The 16,423-nt window shown below is 35.4% G+C and overlaps 1 protein-coding gene across 5 annotated transcripts in view; it reads left to right on the top strand.

Annotated features, from left to right (window-relative positions):
- Positions 1–16,423, top strand: part of SCAPER (S-phase cyclin A associated protein in the ER) — a 165,846-nt gene that overhangs the window by 21,029 nt on the left and 128,394 nt on the right. For all 5 annotated transcript variants that reach the window (XM_037393738.1, XM_037393734.1, XM_037393735.1 and 2 more), the window contains 3 exons: positions 8,496–8,596; positions 9,920–10,036; positions 13,570–13,730. In XM_037393738.1, the coding sequence (XP_037249635.1) occupies positions 8,496–8,596; positions 9,920–10,036; positions 13,570–13,730 (379 nt within the window). The remainder of the gene's footprint in view (positions 1–8,495; positions 8,597–9,919; positions 10,037–13,569; positions 13,731–16,423) is intronic.

The following is a 16,423-nucleotide window of genomic DNA, read 5'->3' as shown; positions in this document are numbered from 1 at the left end:
ATAATGGGAAAACAGGCTCCACTAGATCCACAATGTGCAGAATCTCTTAGGCTTTTTTTGCTTAGTGGTTTGTTGTGGTGTTTTTGTTTGTTTGTTGTTTTTATTTATTATTTCTCTTTGAGCAGGAGGAGTTCTTAGCTTTTTCCATTTGTATGTATGACAGTACTGGTCTTCTGGATATTTTAATTTTAAGATGAAAAATCCATTTATAATAAATGTTTACTAAAGCTCATGCTAAAAATGAGAATGGATTAACTGTGCTTTTATGTTCTTTTTTGTAAATTTATTATACTACATAGAAAAAGATCAAGTGGTTAAAGTGTTACAAGGTATAGTAACAGACATCAGCTCATTTGAAAATGGATTAATGTATTTCTGCTATACCTGAAGAATTGAGAGGATTTTGATAAATGGGAATTCCACATTGCCTTGTTTATTTCTCATACTCATTTGACAGAGTATCTTTGTTAGCTTTTTTCATGAAGTACCATTTTTATTTTTACTACAGGACATATGTGGGAAATAATACTAAATAAGCAACCAAAATGGTTAAACTGCTAACTTTTCCTTTGTTTAAGTGGGGGTTTGAAAAATTATTTCTGTTAAGATAAATCCATGTTATCAAAAACTTCCTTAATTTCAACTTTTAAAGTGATCTCTCCTCAAACTTATGTCTTGGTCAAATGGACATGTGCTCTTCTATTTAAACATCTTAGTTGTATAAAGATTGTCTTAAAAGAAGACCTGTGTGAAAATGAAACATGACAACTTCTGGTATTTAAAACCTTCAGATTAACCTGGTATAAAAGTTCTGGTGGGTTTTTGTGTTGTTTTTTTTAATGTTTTGCTCTATTGTATTCTTACAAGTTGGTATAGTTTTATTGATTACATTGTCACTGAAGATAATGTTTGATGCTCCCAAATCAGAAAGGGCTCTAGTGGCTGGTTGTGGTTGAAATAGAGACAAAAGGGTTGAGGTAAGGATACAAACAGTGGAAATGTGTGTAAGAGGATCGGTGGTTGTGTGTATTTTCACTCAGCTTTGGGAACTGCTGAAGTTGCTATTTTGCTATTGATCTGGAATTGAGAACTCTCAAATCAAGTATATAGATGTGGCTTTGATACTTTGTATATAAAGATACAATGAACATGGTTGAATTATTTGTAAAATAAAGAGTTCGCAAGTTTAAGCATCATCTTACTGTCCATAAATCAGTTTGTGCAATAGTGATAGAGATTAGCTATAGTCTAATAGATTTGGCTATAACCTTCAGCATTTCAAACTGCAAACTGTATGGATATACTATACATTAGCTAGGTTTCTGTGTGTCTGATATTTATATGAATATTTTACTGCCTAGTATTTTCTAGGTTTGGGTGTTGAGCTTAGGCAGAAAAGAAATAATGCCTTTAAAACTCTGTTTTCTAAAAGGAATTAAGCCCAAAATTATTTTTAGATGGAAGAAGGCAAATTATATAGTCAGTTTTGGCCAATGGAATTGTGGTTAATGCAGCAGAGAAATGTGTCTGCTGCTGCTGTTTTGTGGTCTTCAGGTGTCTCAGCAACTGAGTTTATTTATATATGTGTCTGTGTATATATAACAAAGAAACAACACACTACACATAAAACTGACAAGAGTTTGAGCAACTGGATTCAGCAGCTAAGGATACAGTAAGTCTAGAAGAACCTCAGACTACTTCAAATTTCATCTTTGGGTATTTTTCTGCATTTTCTAGCATTACTTACATTTCTATAAGGTTTTGGCAAGGGTAGTTTCTCTCCTTGTTTTAAAGCTTACAGATGCATTCTGAAGTTGATCTGCCTTGAGTATAGTTCAGTGAAAACAGTTTCGTTCTGCTTGAGATTCTTATTCCCTGTTACAAAATGGAAAATTCAGCAATTAAGTTCTGTTGTGCTGAGTCTTATGGACAGCACAAGATACTCTAAAGAGGTGGGTAAAGCCTTTCCCTTAAAAGATTTGTCACAATGTGTGGTGGTGTTAAGAGAAAGAACCAGCTGAAACAACTTTTGTTAAGCTTCCAATCAGGGTGATACCTGTGAGAGGGTTTGAGTAGATCAAAGGCCTCCCAGAAGGAGAGAGGAACTTAGGTCATTAGAGTCTTTTGCTGAGCATGTCTTGTGAGGGCTGCTTTTGGTTCTGGGCGCACTAATTCTAATGATTTCAACCTCTGCGTGCAGACTGACACTCATGGTCATCCAGGCTGATTACTGGCTTTTAAGACAGCCAAGAAAATAAAACTGTGTCTACACGTGTTGGAGCTGAAAGTAGAAAACATGATTTTCCTAACCTCATTGAAAAGCAAATCTGCAACAATTTAATGTAATGGCCAAGCTGACCCGAACAGGATCTTGATCCTATTTCCACTGATAGGAGCCAGTTCAACTCTGTCCCATGTTACTTTTTTTGGAGGATAAGTTTTGATCCCCCCCCCCCCCTATTTTTTCATTTTTACAAATGTGAAAAGTACCTGGTTTGAGGGAGGTAAAAAATACAGAATCTGGTTTTGATACATAAGACTTTTTGGGAGACATTATTTTTTTTATGTGAATGTCACTTACCCCCTTGTAGTGCTACAAACCCTAAGAAAGGTATCCCAAGAAGGCTTATGAAGTAATTTTTTCCTCAGCACAGGCCTCTAAATATTTTGTTTAGAAGCATTAGTCTTGTTCCAATGTGCTGGATTCCTCTGGGTCTCTGTGTGAAAAAAATCATGGCTTTCCAAAGGAATTAAAAAAAAACCACCCAAAACCAAAACAACCCAAACTGCAAAATCTGTTAAGTGTTTTTTAATTAAGGTATATTCAGCATCCTTTGTGTTTTTACATCCAAATTCTTTTAATTGCTAATTATTTCCCCACTAGTGTTCTCTATTAAGTGTGTTCTATCAATTTTGTAACATTTTGAGCATTAATGCCTTGTTGTATTGGTGTCTTCATTATTTGAGCCTCTAGAATATTTCCAGTTAGGAGGAGAATTTCAGCATGGGATAAACTCTGTGACTGCATCTATTTTCTTTTTATTTAGTAAAACCAAGGTGATGATGAGTTTCCCTGAAAGGCTAAGTGAATGATTAAGATACTGGAACATGTATAATTACTTTTCTGTGTTTCTCATAAGGCGGTCTTTCAGATCTGTAGGGTTTTATTATATTCAGGTTGTTTGAGGTCTAATTCAGTGGTTGGGATATGTCAGAAGTATGCTAGGCTGCCACTTACCACTCACTTTAAAAATACATCTTCTATTTCTGAATTTGGGGTTATTTAGGAAAAATATGTTTATGCCTCTTTCTAAATAAATACGCTGTGGCCGTATTGTGGCAGTCAATGCCAAGTGAAAATCTCTTCTGTGAGTGTTCTTCTGCCTCTTTTGGGGCATTTACATTTTAATTGTTGTCATCTTCCGCAGATGAGTCAGCAGTGAAGGACAGGAAAATGGGGTAATGATTGGGCATTCAATCTCACAGGTGGAAATGGATGAGATCTTTCAGAATGGTAATTATTCTAAAAAGCCAGATACTGAAGAGCTGGCATCTCTTCTGGTTGGCAGTCTGGATAATCCTGTTCCTGCCTCTCCATCTTTCACATCGTGTGTGTATGCATATATATGTGTATATATAAAAAATAATAATAACTGTGTGATTAAGTCCCTGCATGTGCCCCCTGACCACTGCATTCATTCTTATGGAGAAAATTTACTTTGGTAATAGTTAGGCTTCTCAAGAGCAAATCCTTGGCAGGTAGTGGGTTACGGCTGTCATGTTGTAGGTGAAACAATGAGGAACAAGCTGAGGCCATATGCAGTGTATTGAATACTTGGATCTAAGAGGTCATGTGTTCTGCAACTTCATCGTGTTTGCTGCTTAGTGGCTTGTGCAAGGTCAGGGTGAGAGCATTTAAAAAAGGCATACCAATGGGAAGAACTTTTGCTACTGGAAAATTATTCTGTTTTCTTCTTCTCTGCATCTGTTTTATAGTTTTCTTTTTTTTTTTTTTGGTAATAAATAGTATCTACCATGTACTGAAGTTGGTATAATGAGAGTCATTTGGCTAGAGGAGCTGCTTCCTTTTATCCTTTCCCAAAGTTGTAAGAACCGCCTTGGCAATCATCTTTGTTTAACCTAACCCAGAGCTGGCTTAAAGTGCTTATAATTCAACTGTATGAAAAAAGCAACGAGGAAATTTTTTTTAAGCAATTTTCATGTCAAGTTACTGAAACACCCAGTTAACCTTAAAAACATAAAGGGGCAAAGAACTACTTAGGTTGTCTGTTAAAAATGTACTCCAGGGCAAGAAAATTGAGTTTGTTTTGGTAAATACATAATCTAACATATTTAGTATAGATAATGGAACAATGTAAAATAAACCATACATTTCTAGCCTTGAGAATAAATTAAAGTATAGGTGTATTGACTGAGTTAGCTTCTCTGACATGCATTCTACTGTTTTGAGTTGCGGGAACCTTCAAATTCTACCATCTTCCATGCTTCCCTGTTTTCCTGCTCCTTTTCTGAGAATGGGAGAATAAATGGGGAAGATGACATTTCAAAGGCATGTTGGGATTTCCAAAAAAAGTGAACTTCTGTTTTTAAGGATTATAACAGGCCTATCTAGGACCCAAGTTAAGATTGTCCGGATTCAGGAATACAGGATTATTCTGATGTAGCTACTATATATATATATATCAGATGTTCTGGTTGATTGCAGACTAACTGATATGGTCAACCAATTGAAGAGACAAGAAGTACCTCTTTGAGATAAATACATAGAAACCAAAGTAATGACTGAGAGCTGGAGGAAAGAAGGAAAAGCACAGCACTGTTTGACATGCAGGAGTATTGATCACAGAATAGAGGGGAGAAAGAAACAGGAGCTGTATTGTGAGTGGTTTTAGTTTTATGTCACAGATTTCCCTTTCAGTGTTGCTTTATAACAGTATTGCTTTCTTTTTCAGTTGCGCTGGCTCTTTAAAAACAGTATGGGATGGATATGACCTTGAAAAATAATGGGATTTAAAATTGTTTTGACTCTAGTGCAGCCCTAGTCTACCCCATAAAGGTTCCTTTTTGTCAGCACCTTCTCAAGTGGTGCAAGTTTCCACTGCTTCAGCACCACAGGGTATATCTGCTACACTCGGTATCGTAGGTGAGCTAGAGAGCTGTATTGATGTCCAGGACCCCAGAGCCCTGCACGCCAGTATTGTGTGTCACTAGGACAAAGGGATGGCGCCAACCGTCCTGCTGTACGCGCCAGTAACTAGAATTAATTACAAACCAATCGAATCCGTTGCAGCCAATTGGTAAACTAATTGGTAATTTTAGCTGTGCATCTATATGTAGTTATCTGGATGCCTGTAACGACGCTTTCAGAGCCACTTTTGTTCTGCTTCATCCTGCCTGACAAAATGGCCCTCATAGCTTTAAGGAGAAAGATGTGCATCAGTGAATATGGGGCCGCTCCAGCTGCTTGTCTTGTTTGTATTCCCTTGTTCGTAAAACATGACTCGGGTTACAGCTGCATGGTTCTGCTCTGATCATTTCTGATAATGTGTAGCTAAACATTCCTTAAAATAGGTTAAGCCATTTATTGTATTTTTTTTCCTGTGCCAGTGAACCTCAGGAATATTACTCATATTCAGATTTTTTTTTTTTTTTTAGGACTATCTCAGTGGCAGACTTGAAAAGTAAATGATTCAGAATTAGATTTTGCTTTCTATGCTCTTATTGTTACTAACAGTCAGCACAACTTAGTATGGGCTAACTTAAATGGACATGAATTGAATTAGAAAGCTGAAATTTTATTAGTGAACATGAAAAAAGAACTGGCTAAAATACTTGAATTGTTCATTTCTTGCAGCAGACTTTACTTAAGAATTATTTTGGTGCTGTAAACTAACTGCCCTGTAAGAAAGATTTTGTTAGCTCTTTTGTGGAGTATTTCCAAACAAAGAACAACTTCTACATCAGTGGTATTCTGTTTGATTTGCCTTGTGTTTGACTTTCTTGTGACTTTTCCCTTACAGCAACCAGCATATGCTCTAGATCTGTCATACATGCTAGTTGAAAGGATACTTCTGTGAAAACTGAAGCTGAATTTCAAACATGCATTTGTGTTAAAATGAATAATCATCCGTATAATTTTACATGATAAAGCATTTTGCATACATTAGAGGTCCTTTTTCTATTAAAAGGACAATTAAAATTAAAGATGAATGAGACGTGATGTTACAAAAATGTGCATTTGTCACCTGTATTGTAGTGGAGTGTTTTTACTGTTTTCAGTGTTGAAAGTTTTACTGTTAAAATGTTAAAATATACTTAAGGACCAATACATTTTCATTTGTAATTGTTCCCAAGATATTTCTAAGTAATAATTACTTGCTTTGAGCAGAAAATTTCTCTTAATACTAGCAGGAATGACTTTGACCTACTAAAGATTTTGCAAAACAGCAATACTTTCTCATTAGTGTTTTTCATTATACCATAAAATGATGTCTGTATTTTAAACTCTGCATGTGAAGCCAATGTAAGTTTTCATAGAATGCAAGTTTCATATATGGATTTTTATGATTTTGCAGCTTTGTCATCGTAGAGTACTGTATACATTTTTTTTTGGTTTTTGAAAGAGTAGTTATGAAAGCTTCTATTTCTGCTTGATGTTGTCTCAAACCCTCTCCTTTAGAAATGTATTAATGTGCTTTGTTGGGTGATACCAGCTCTGCTGAGGATGTGTGTTATGTCTGGTGGCTGTGGTGGTCTGTGTGTTTTTTGTCACATTCGGTAAATGATTTCTGAGTTTGTGTGAAGTATAAGTGATTTCCTAGCTTCACGCATGGTAAACAATTGCTCTTTTCTCTACCTGTGACAGTAGATAACCGTAGTTTGCTCAGGGAGCAAAGCTAAGAGTTTAATCATAAGGTCTTTTGCTCTGCCTTCCTGTGAAAAAAATGGCAGTATTGTCTGATTAAAGACTGCAGGATTCCAACTTACCTTCTGATTTTTTATTGTTTCTGTATGTAACTTGACCTTACTGTAGTTACTACACTTGTACATTTGAGCAAACCGGAAATCAGTACGTACAGTCAGTAATTCCTGAAAGTTAAGGATATTTTTATGAGAAGTCTTTTAGTTTCCTGCTGTTTAGCCACTGGCATTTTATGTATGAATTTCTTCCTGATAGGATGTGAAGTCAAGTTAATTTTATACGTCTTTTCATAACAGTTAATTTTATTTAAGACCAACACATAATTTGCAAGATTCTAACTAGTTAATCAAGATCTGCAATATTTTGAGTAAAGCTCCAGCATGCCCACATAATTTCTGACAGTGTGTGCTTAATCCTACCCAGGAAGTATGGGATGGACTAGATTGCTCTTAAAATCCATCCCAGTTGAGGTTTTTTTATGATAATGTGTAAATCTTTCAAGTCATAAAGTATGTTCAAGACTACATTGTTCAGTAATTCATGTAAAAATGCATAAATTCTTAGATAACTATGTCATTTAAAAGTACTTTTAAAAATGGTAACAAATTACTTGGTTTGTGATGGTCAAGAAGTATAATCTGGGTATTGGAGTCTGGACACGTAATTACTACATAGGTGAGAATGTGCAGTTAGCAACTTTTTCACTTGTTAAGCTGTGCTAATCAGAGAAGAGAATGTGAACTTTGCATCTTGCATCTTACCTTGTTTGTTTGCCAGTAAGTTTATGTCAAACTTGATTTTATAAACCCAAGTGTAATGCTACTTTCTCTTTTTCCATTCAAAATACCATCATGAGAGTCTTTTTGATTAAAAACTGGGCCGGTATTTGTTGGTACAGTAGTGTTGATGATCTCGCATGACAATAGAAGGTCTGTCATTAATCTGGACATGTACAAGCAGACATCATTTGAAAGCTCTGCGCACTTGAAAGTCTGTAGGAACAGGATATGGTTTGCTGAACTTCGGAGGCATAAGAACTTATCTTTAGTAACGCAGGGATCCCAGGATTCTCCAGAAGGAATTCGCTCCATCTGATGCAGTTGCCTTTGTGTATTTTTGTGTATTTTTACTTCACAAACAGATTAATCATGACATTTTTAGTCTCCCGCAGGTCTATCAGGTTTTACAGGCAGTTTTGCTTCATTTGATGAAGTATGTCTAGCATATTTGAAAAGATAACTCTGACAAAATCCTGAAACTGATACTGCTGTATGTTCAGAATTATTTTCTTGCCAAATTTTGCTGTTTTGTCCTGAGACATTGATGCTTGCCGAGATCTTAGAAAATGTGCACATTTTTTGATAGGATAAATGTTTTAGTGTTTTTTCACATAAAAATTTAACTATTTGGGCATTTTTGTATTCAAGGTTTTTCTTGGTTTTATTTTTGTAAGAGGGTGAAGATTAGTAAATTTCTTATTTTCTTTTCAGTTCCTTTATTGAGTGGGGGAATTGTTTTAAATACAAAGGTTGATGTAATGGTTGCTTTCCAGGAAGTCCTGATGATGCTTGATAACTATGTAAGGGACTTCAAAGCACTGATTGACTGGATACAGCTACAGGAGAAGCTAGAAAAAGCTGATGCTCAAAACAGGTAATTAGATTTATATTTTTTTTAATCTGCATCCAAACATTGACACATAGTAAACTTCATTCTGTAGCAGAGATTCAGCAAATGGAACCAATTTTAATACTTGCTCTGGGGCATCAGGAATGAAATTTTCCTTTTGGGGGCAGAATTGATGTGAGGACATAGAGGGGATTTTATCCTCCCTGGTAGTGTTACCAGTGAACAGCTGTGCTGGAAATGGTAAAGAGTTTGAAAATACAGTATCAGAAAGGTAAAACTGATCACATCATTTCAGTTTGTGCCTGGTGTTGAATTTGTGCCTTGGTGCCTAAGTTTTAGCTTTGAGAGGTAAGTGAGAAGTAAGGTTTCATTTGTGCCTGTAAAGTATGGGAGACCTGTACTATGTGTGGACTTCTGTTTTCCTTTGCTAGGTAGTGAGTTCAGTCACACATCTGCCTAGGTAGAGACAAAAAGTAGACTAAATGTGACAGTGTTTTATTAGTTGGTTATGGGTTGTTAATCCTGCCAGTTGGACTGGAACCAGTTAAAAATAATTTATGTAAGTGCTTTTTAGAATGTCTTCACCAGCACTGGGTTCTACAAGTTTGGTTTTGTTTTTAATTGCCAGTTGTAATTTTCATGTAATCAGCTTCAGGAGTAAGAGTTAAAAATGAAAAAAATCGCATCAGCTTCAAAGGGATGCATGATGAAACTGCAATCCTGGCTTCTGCTTCAAACTGTGTTTGGATGAGAACTTTTTAGGTTGGTGGCAGTTAACTTAAGTCAGCCTGTTCAGTTATCTTTGCAAGTATACATTTATCAGTAAATGTTATTGCTGACAAAGTTTGTATGTCAGTAGAATAATAGGAGGAGTAGATGGTGATCCATTTGGTTAGTTCTAAAGTTTTCTGTGTACTGGAGGTATTTGATACCTGTATTAACCAAAGCAGCATTTGAACTGCACTGAACACTCTGTTCCCCAGAGTGAGAAAGCTTAGGATACCTTAAATGACTGTGGCCTTTTATGTGCATTGCTATTGTCACTTGAACTAGAGGATATTTCCAGTCCTACGCCTAATCCCTTCCTTGTAACTGCTTGGTTTGATGTTTGGTCCCACACTGACATTTAAATTAGCATTGTAGTCTTGAGAGTATGCATTATTTTTTATATGGGTCTGGCTAATATGTCTTGGAGTTGATGTAAAAACAATTGCTAAGATGTACGATTAAATTCAAGAGTATTCATTAATACTTCACTGCATTTGTTGGTGCTGTTTTTCCTTTAAGGTGGTAGAAGAATAGTTATTGCAAATTTTATTTTAAAATTTCTCTTCCCTGAATTTGCAGACCTACTTCATTAGCCTGGGAAGTAAAGAAAATGTCTCCAGGACGCCATGTGATTCCGAGTCCATCAACAGATAGAATTAGTGTGACATCAAATGCTCGAAGAAGTTTAAATTTTGGGTATGAAACCAACCAGATCATAAGTTTATTAACGCTAACTTAAGGATTCATGTGAAGCAGAGTTTGTGATTATAGTATTTTTCTATAGTAATCAATATATTATTTTGCTGTTTATTAAGTCCTATATGCAATTATTTGCATTTATGAAAGAAAAGCGCATAATCTGTAAAAGAAAATCTTATCAGGGACTTATATAATGAAGTAAAAAAAAATTATTTAATTACTGGTTGCTCCAAAGACCTGAAGATAAAATACAATAAGTATATTTCATGTTATCATTTTAATACTTTAATGTCTTCCCACTGCAAAACAGAGGTTGAACTGTCTGTAATTGGCATTTTAAAATTGCCAGTGTATGCAATGCAAATGGCCAACTGCATATGCAAAAGTTAAATATAGGCCAAAAAGAGTGAATGTAAAGTGAGATAATGATTCTGATGAATAGCAAAACTGATAGCACTTAAATGTAGAGCATGTTATGTACTACAAAAAAGCATCTTTTACTTGTGAAAAGGTGGTGGTTTGAAAGCAGTTCAGCAAAAATGTTGCATAAACACCAGTTTAGAGCAGGACTGTCTGGTGCTGTTTCAGTTCTAGAGAGCACCTATTACATATCCAATTTAAATCTTTCTCAGGGTGTGTTTTTTAGTTCATTCATGTTTGTTGGCATCTAGAGCACATGCTATTCTGTTTCGTAAGTGGTTACAATGTCCTCTTGTATTGGTTAAAATAGCTGAGGTATACTATTAGAATATTTGGTCAGTACCTCTGAGTATTGAGCTCTCTTAAATTTTGAATATCAAATATTTCTACAAACATACTACAAAGTGTGTTTGGAAATACTGGTCCAGTGGTGCTGATCTCTTTGTGCGTATTGATACCGATCTGACATTTCAGAGCTATCTGCTTAAATACATGATGATGGGGAGAAAATATGCAGAAGTAGTCTAATGAAAAATTAGAGTCTGGTGGAAATCAGCGCTCTTTTATTTTTATTAATATTTTAATATTAATATTTATTTAATTTTATTAATTATTTATATATTCATCTATTTATATATTTAATTAGTATTTATTGATTTAATATTAATTATTAATATTACTATTAGTAATATAAGCACAGAAGCTCAGCGTAACAAAGTTATGCTAAGCCTTTTTTTGAATGTAATTACATGTTGCTGTTGTTGCTGGAGCTGTTTTATTCACCATCGCAGGAGATAATTACGAACTGCGTGTGTTAAAGCAGCTAATAACAAGATGAGTTTTCTATCCATCAGACTTGCAGACTTTTTCTTCTGTCTTAGTCTGCTTGTGTGTCTCAAAGCAGGGCAGCGCCAGACAAATAAGAGTATTTTGTGTGTGTTTGAGAAAATGCGATAAAAAATAAGGGTTTTGTCATACTGGGTACTATGGAAATTTTTGTGTGCTAGGAATTATTATGAAAGGAACAGAGGACAGAAGAGAAGGTGGTGGTGTACCGCTGTAGAAATTCATAGTGAACAACTTGTACTTTTGGTTGTCTTCACCTCTCCCAAAAGCAGTATAGAAAAAGTAGGAAAAGTACAGAAACTGGAAATGGGAACAATCAGAAGTATCCAACAGTATTAATACAGAAAGAAAATAATTTTGAGAAGAAGTAACAAGAAGGCTGTGATAAGTAAATTCACTTACAGAGAAGATGAGTAGGAAAATTTTGTTCATTATTTTTCACGAAAAGGAATTGGGAATACTAACTGAAATGACTAAACACTAACCTTAAAATGACAGAAGTGTTTTTCAAGACTTAGTATGTAGAATTTGTTACTATACAATGCTTTGGATGCCAAAAGCATAAATGACTTCAGAAATTCGTATCACAAAGATTAAAGTCTATCTCTTGTTATTAAACACAAAGATTGTTTAATAAATTACAACAACTTTCCAGTGTAAATTGCTGCAAACTGGAGAGTATGCAAAAGGCAAAGTTGTTCTGTACCACATGGTTCTGATAGTTTCTTTGCTGGTCTGTATGGCACTGTTAGGGTACAGGGCTTGGCCTCCTCCTGGTTTCCTCCCATGAAGTGGTATTGCATCCCCATAGGATGAATAGGGATTATTAAAAACAAACAAACCAATCAGCCACATTTTTATATTTTGTGGAATTATTCCTGATAGGGTTCTTTTTGACGGCTGACTTGATAAAACCAGGAAATAATGACAAACTGATGTCTCAGTGGGGTTAAAGTCAGTGAACAGTCAAGTTATATGGGGTTTTTCTACCTGTTTATTTGAAACTTGTAAGATTTCATTTTCTTTGTCCTTGATTTGCTTTAGCTAGTGAGACAGCTGCATTTGTTGGGTTATTTTAATGAGTTGTAAAGCTTGGAAGAAAAATCAGTTGTATGGTCGTAGATAAAATGACTTGTTACAAAAGAGAATTGGACAGTTCTTGAATATGTGCTTCTTGAATATTACCATTCTGCAATTTAAAATTTTGCTTGCATTCACTTAAGTGGAGCAAAACCCTATATAACTTTAAGCCGTGTGCAGAAAATGACAATTTTTTTACAAAAAGCAAAATAAAATAATTAAACAGTCACTGCAGTTCTGTCCATCCAGAAATTCAAAGTTTGGGTGGTCAGTGTTATTTGGACCTTTCTGAAAGTTAATAGAATGGCCTTCTAGATTTACAATTTATTTTTGCTGAGTAGGTAATAGAAAAGAGATCTGTTCCTTTATTTCCTTCACCTTGGAACAAAGTACATTATGGATTTGTGTTGATCTACATTTACAATTAAACCTGCACGTTTTTTGACTTCCTGCCCATATGCTTTGTTAGACTCCATATTAGTAATGGTTGTAGCCTATTCTATACAGGTCATTGATGAAATAGGCTGGACCCAGGAAGAAGAGGTGTTATATTTGGCTGTAAATACTCAAGATATGTTTGCTTCTATGATTTCAAAATTTGGTATCAGAGAATGTTTCCTGTGGTGTTTTTCCATCACTAGTGTGTTGCATGTTTCTTCTGTCATTTAACATGTCAGAAACTTTAATCTGAGCGTTTAGCTGCTTGTTAATTTAGTTTCATTGACTACTAAACATAAGGAATCTCACCTGCAGATTTTTGTCGAGGTGCAACACTGTTTTCTATCTTCTGACTTTTCTGTGACTGGGAGCATGTAATAGGCTATTGAGATAGTTACCTGATAGAAAAAAACAACCCAACAACACCAAACCCAAAAACCAGAACATCCCACCTGCTGATTTATTGCTACATCCTTGTTTCTGTGGTTAGATTTACTTTTTTTCATTAGTTGAATTTAAAAGGATTTTACTGATGAGAAATCTACTGAGGCTTTAATGTTCAAGAACTACAAATTTAATTTTTATAAACTAAGGAAAGAGAAAAGGAGGCAGGTAGGTTTTTGGAACTAGCTGTCAGCCTGAGTCATTGAACACCAAGATTAAGTAGAAAGTGTCCTGATAAAGTTTTCTAATGAACCATTCTGTTACTTGATTGGACGCTAAAAAGAGCTGTGACTTTCATTTAGGAACCCTGCAGTGACAATTTCTGCAACACGCCTGGCTCCTTCTGGTGTAAGTTGGGCTGATAAGGTAAAAGCCAATCATGGAATTAAAGCTGCCAGTCCTGAGCTAGCAACAGCACAAACCTTTATGCCACCTCCGGTACAGAAGTCATCGCGGAAAAATGGCAAGTTATTTTCACAAACTGTGTGGTGTAAACAGAGTGTGATGACCTATTTTCAAACAAAAATTAAGTGTAATTTTGCAAAATACAATGCTTAAATTAAGTATTGAAATAAATATCAATGCAGCCTTACATTGTAATAGTTCAATTGAAAAAGTTGTGTTATGCGTAGGTAACATTCCACTGTGTTTCCACTAGCTAGAATTTGATCTGTTGAAATACTAGTATATAATACCCTGAGAAACGAAAGGTCTTTGGTCACAAACTAACAATCTGACTGTGCAGTTTGGAATGGCTTAACAATATAAAGAATAGTATGTGTCCAGGAATCTGTAAAAGAGCTCAAGATGGTTTTATGTGCCCTGGGAGATGATGTTATTAGAACAGTGTTCAAGTAACAACTGGTCATTTTTTCTTTGAAGACAAGAGTTGCCACATAAAGTTATGAATTGTTTCTCCAAAGATTCTCCTTGGAGAATGCTTGATGCGGGCTCTTTTGTTCTAGAAGAGATTTTTTTAGCTGTAGACATAAAAAAAACCTTTACCATTTAGGCTTACAAAGTTAGTTTATTTGCACATGCTGAAACCCTGGGATTGTCTTCAGAGATACTTTTTTTCCATTTATTTTTTTCATGTGTGGTCCCAGATGACTTTCTGCAAAATCAGCAGGCAGAATGTAGAAAAAGATATTCCGAAAGAAATGAAAAAGAAATATTCATAATTTGGGGTTTTTTTAAAAGAAAAATTACTGGAAGAGAATATATTAATTTAACATAGTTGTATGTTTAACCTAGTAGTAACAGAAGTCGTATGTAGTGGTTTGGACACCTGTGGTATACTATGGAACTAAAATGCCTTGTACAAGTGCCTTGCAATTTAACATAAGTGAGTTCAGTAGAATGCGAGTCTTATGCTTAGAAAAGAACAATCAAAACCATATTCTAAAAATGATTGATTGAGTGGGAATTGATTTATGCTGTTTGCTTGAGGGAGTATCTTGCTGTCTGTAGTTGCAGTAAGCTGGTTAGAGAACAGTAGCAGTTTCGCTGTTTTCAACGCTAACTGAAGGTGTAATTCCACTTTTAATTTTTGCCAGTAGTTGAAGCTACTCATAACGAAACCTTTTCCTGTTCATTATTGCTCATATTAAAGTGACGGACTCCAAGCTGTTGTTAAAACACCTTTATTAGGGATTCCTGTTCGTATGGAGAATTTTATTAGTTACACAGGGGATAAAACTGATCTGCATTTCTGTATGGATAATGTATTTTTAAGAGGCTAAAAGGGAAAAAAAGGACCTTATCCTTACGTTAGTTTTAGGCATTTAAATGGCTGAAGAGTTGGGGTGCTGTGATTTGTTGGCCATTGCTTGCATCTGATGAGCACCAAAAAGAGTGAAACAACTTAGGTCCTGTAGTACCTACTGGCTTATAAGTGTTCAGCAATTTTCAAAATAAAATGTACTATACAATTCAGACTTGAAATATTTCATTTTAAGAAATAAGTCACTCCTTCTAGAGGCTTTGTTTATTCTTGAGACTCTCTTACCTCTGAAATTCAACATTGGAGAATTTCAGTGATTTTCTCATGACTGAATTGTAATGCTTTTAACAAATCAAATTCTCTTTAGGAGCATGTTATCCTTTGTGCGGAGGCTAGGATCACTTTGGTAAAATCGAATTAACCTCACTGATTGGAGCATAAGAGAACCTGTGAAGTTTACTCAAAGGGAGTCACAGAGGCTCTTCACATGCATTATTGAAGCAGATAGGAGGCTTGTGTATCATCTGCTCTGCCTGTTCACCAGCTCGTGCACTCACAGCTGTTAGGTACACGGAGGCCTCGTGGGAAGGAGGATTCCTCCTGCCCCTCTGGAGTGCTCTCTTGCCCAGCTGGGGCTTACAGTGGCAAGATTCCCCTAAAACACTTTCTCCAGTGGTTTCCCAGCAGCATTATCATTAGGTCTCACAATGGTTTTGTGAAGTGAATGAGTGGTATGATACAGTTTCCTGTTTCACGGTTGATGGAATTTCCAAATTTAACTAAATGTAAGTCCTTAGGGAGATAGGAAACATACATTTTTCCAGATACTACTTTAAATTATTTTTTTCTGGATGCATAATTACATGCGGTTAAATCATCTTACCTAATTTCCCTCACTAAACTTACCCTCGCTATTTTAATAAAAAAATAATTTTGTCATTTGTGCTTGAGTGTTTTCTACAATATGAAGCATAGTCTACTGTTACTGTCTGACCAGTTTACAGCAAGAGAAGATTGGTTTAGTAACAGTAGTACACAGAGGTAACAGCCTAGCATGAAATGAATTCCCAGGTGCTCATGGTAAGAGGTGAGACAGGTTATACAAGTTTAGAGTGTACATTAAGACTGGAAGTAGGTGCTTACAATTAAAACAATTGTTTATTGTTTTTACATAACTTAGGAGAAAGGGCAGTCAGGAACATGTAAACTTCTCAGAAATATCCAGTGGGTTTTTTTCTGTTGCCATACTTGAAATGTAGTATTATTATTTTATTGTTACTGTTGTTATTATTATTATCATCATCATGTATTAATTCCTGTATTAATTACTCATTCCCATAGTTGTGAATAATGTTCTTTGTAATGTAGGTAAGACTTCAGACTTTGCAGGACATAGAATCCTCTACTGTCCTCATTTGGGCTCAAACATGCTG

This window comes from Falco rusticolus, chromosome 7 (assembly GCF_015220075.1).
Source record: "Falco rusticolus isolate bFalRus1 chromosome 7, bFalRus1.pri, whole genome shotgun sequence".
In the NCBI taxonomy this organism is placed as follows: Eukaryota; Metazoa; Chordata; class Aves; order Falconiformes; family Falconidae; genus Falco; species Falco rusticolus.
Note: the sequence above shows the minus strand (reverse complement) of the source record. Positions and strands in the feature narration are given on the sequence as shown.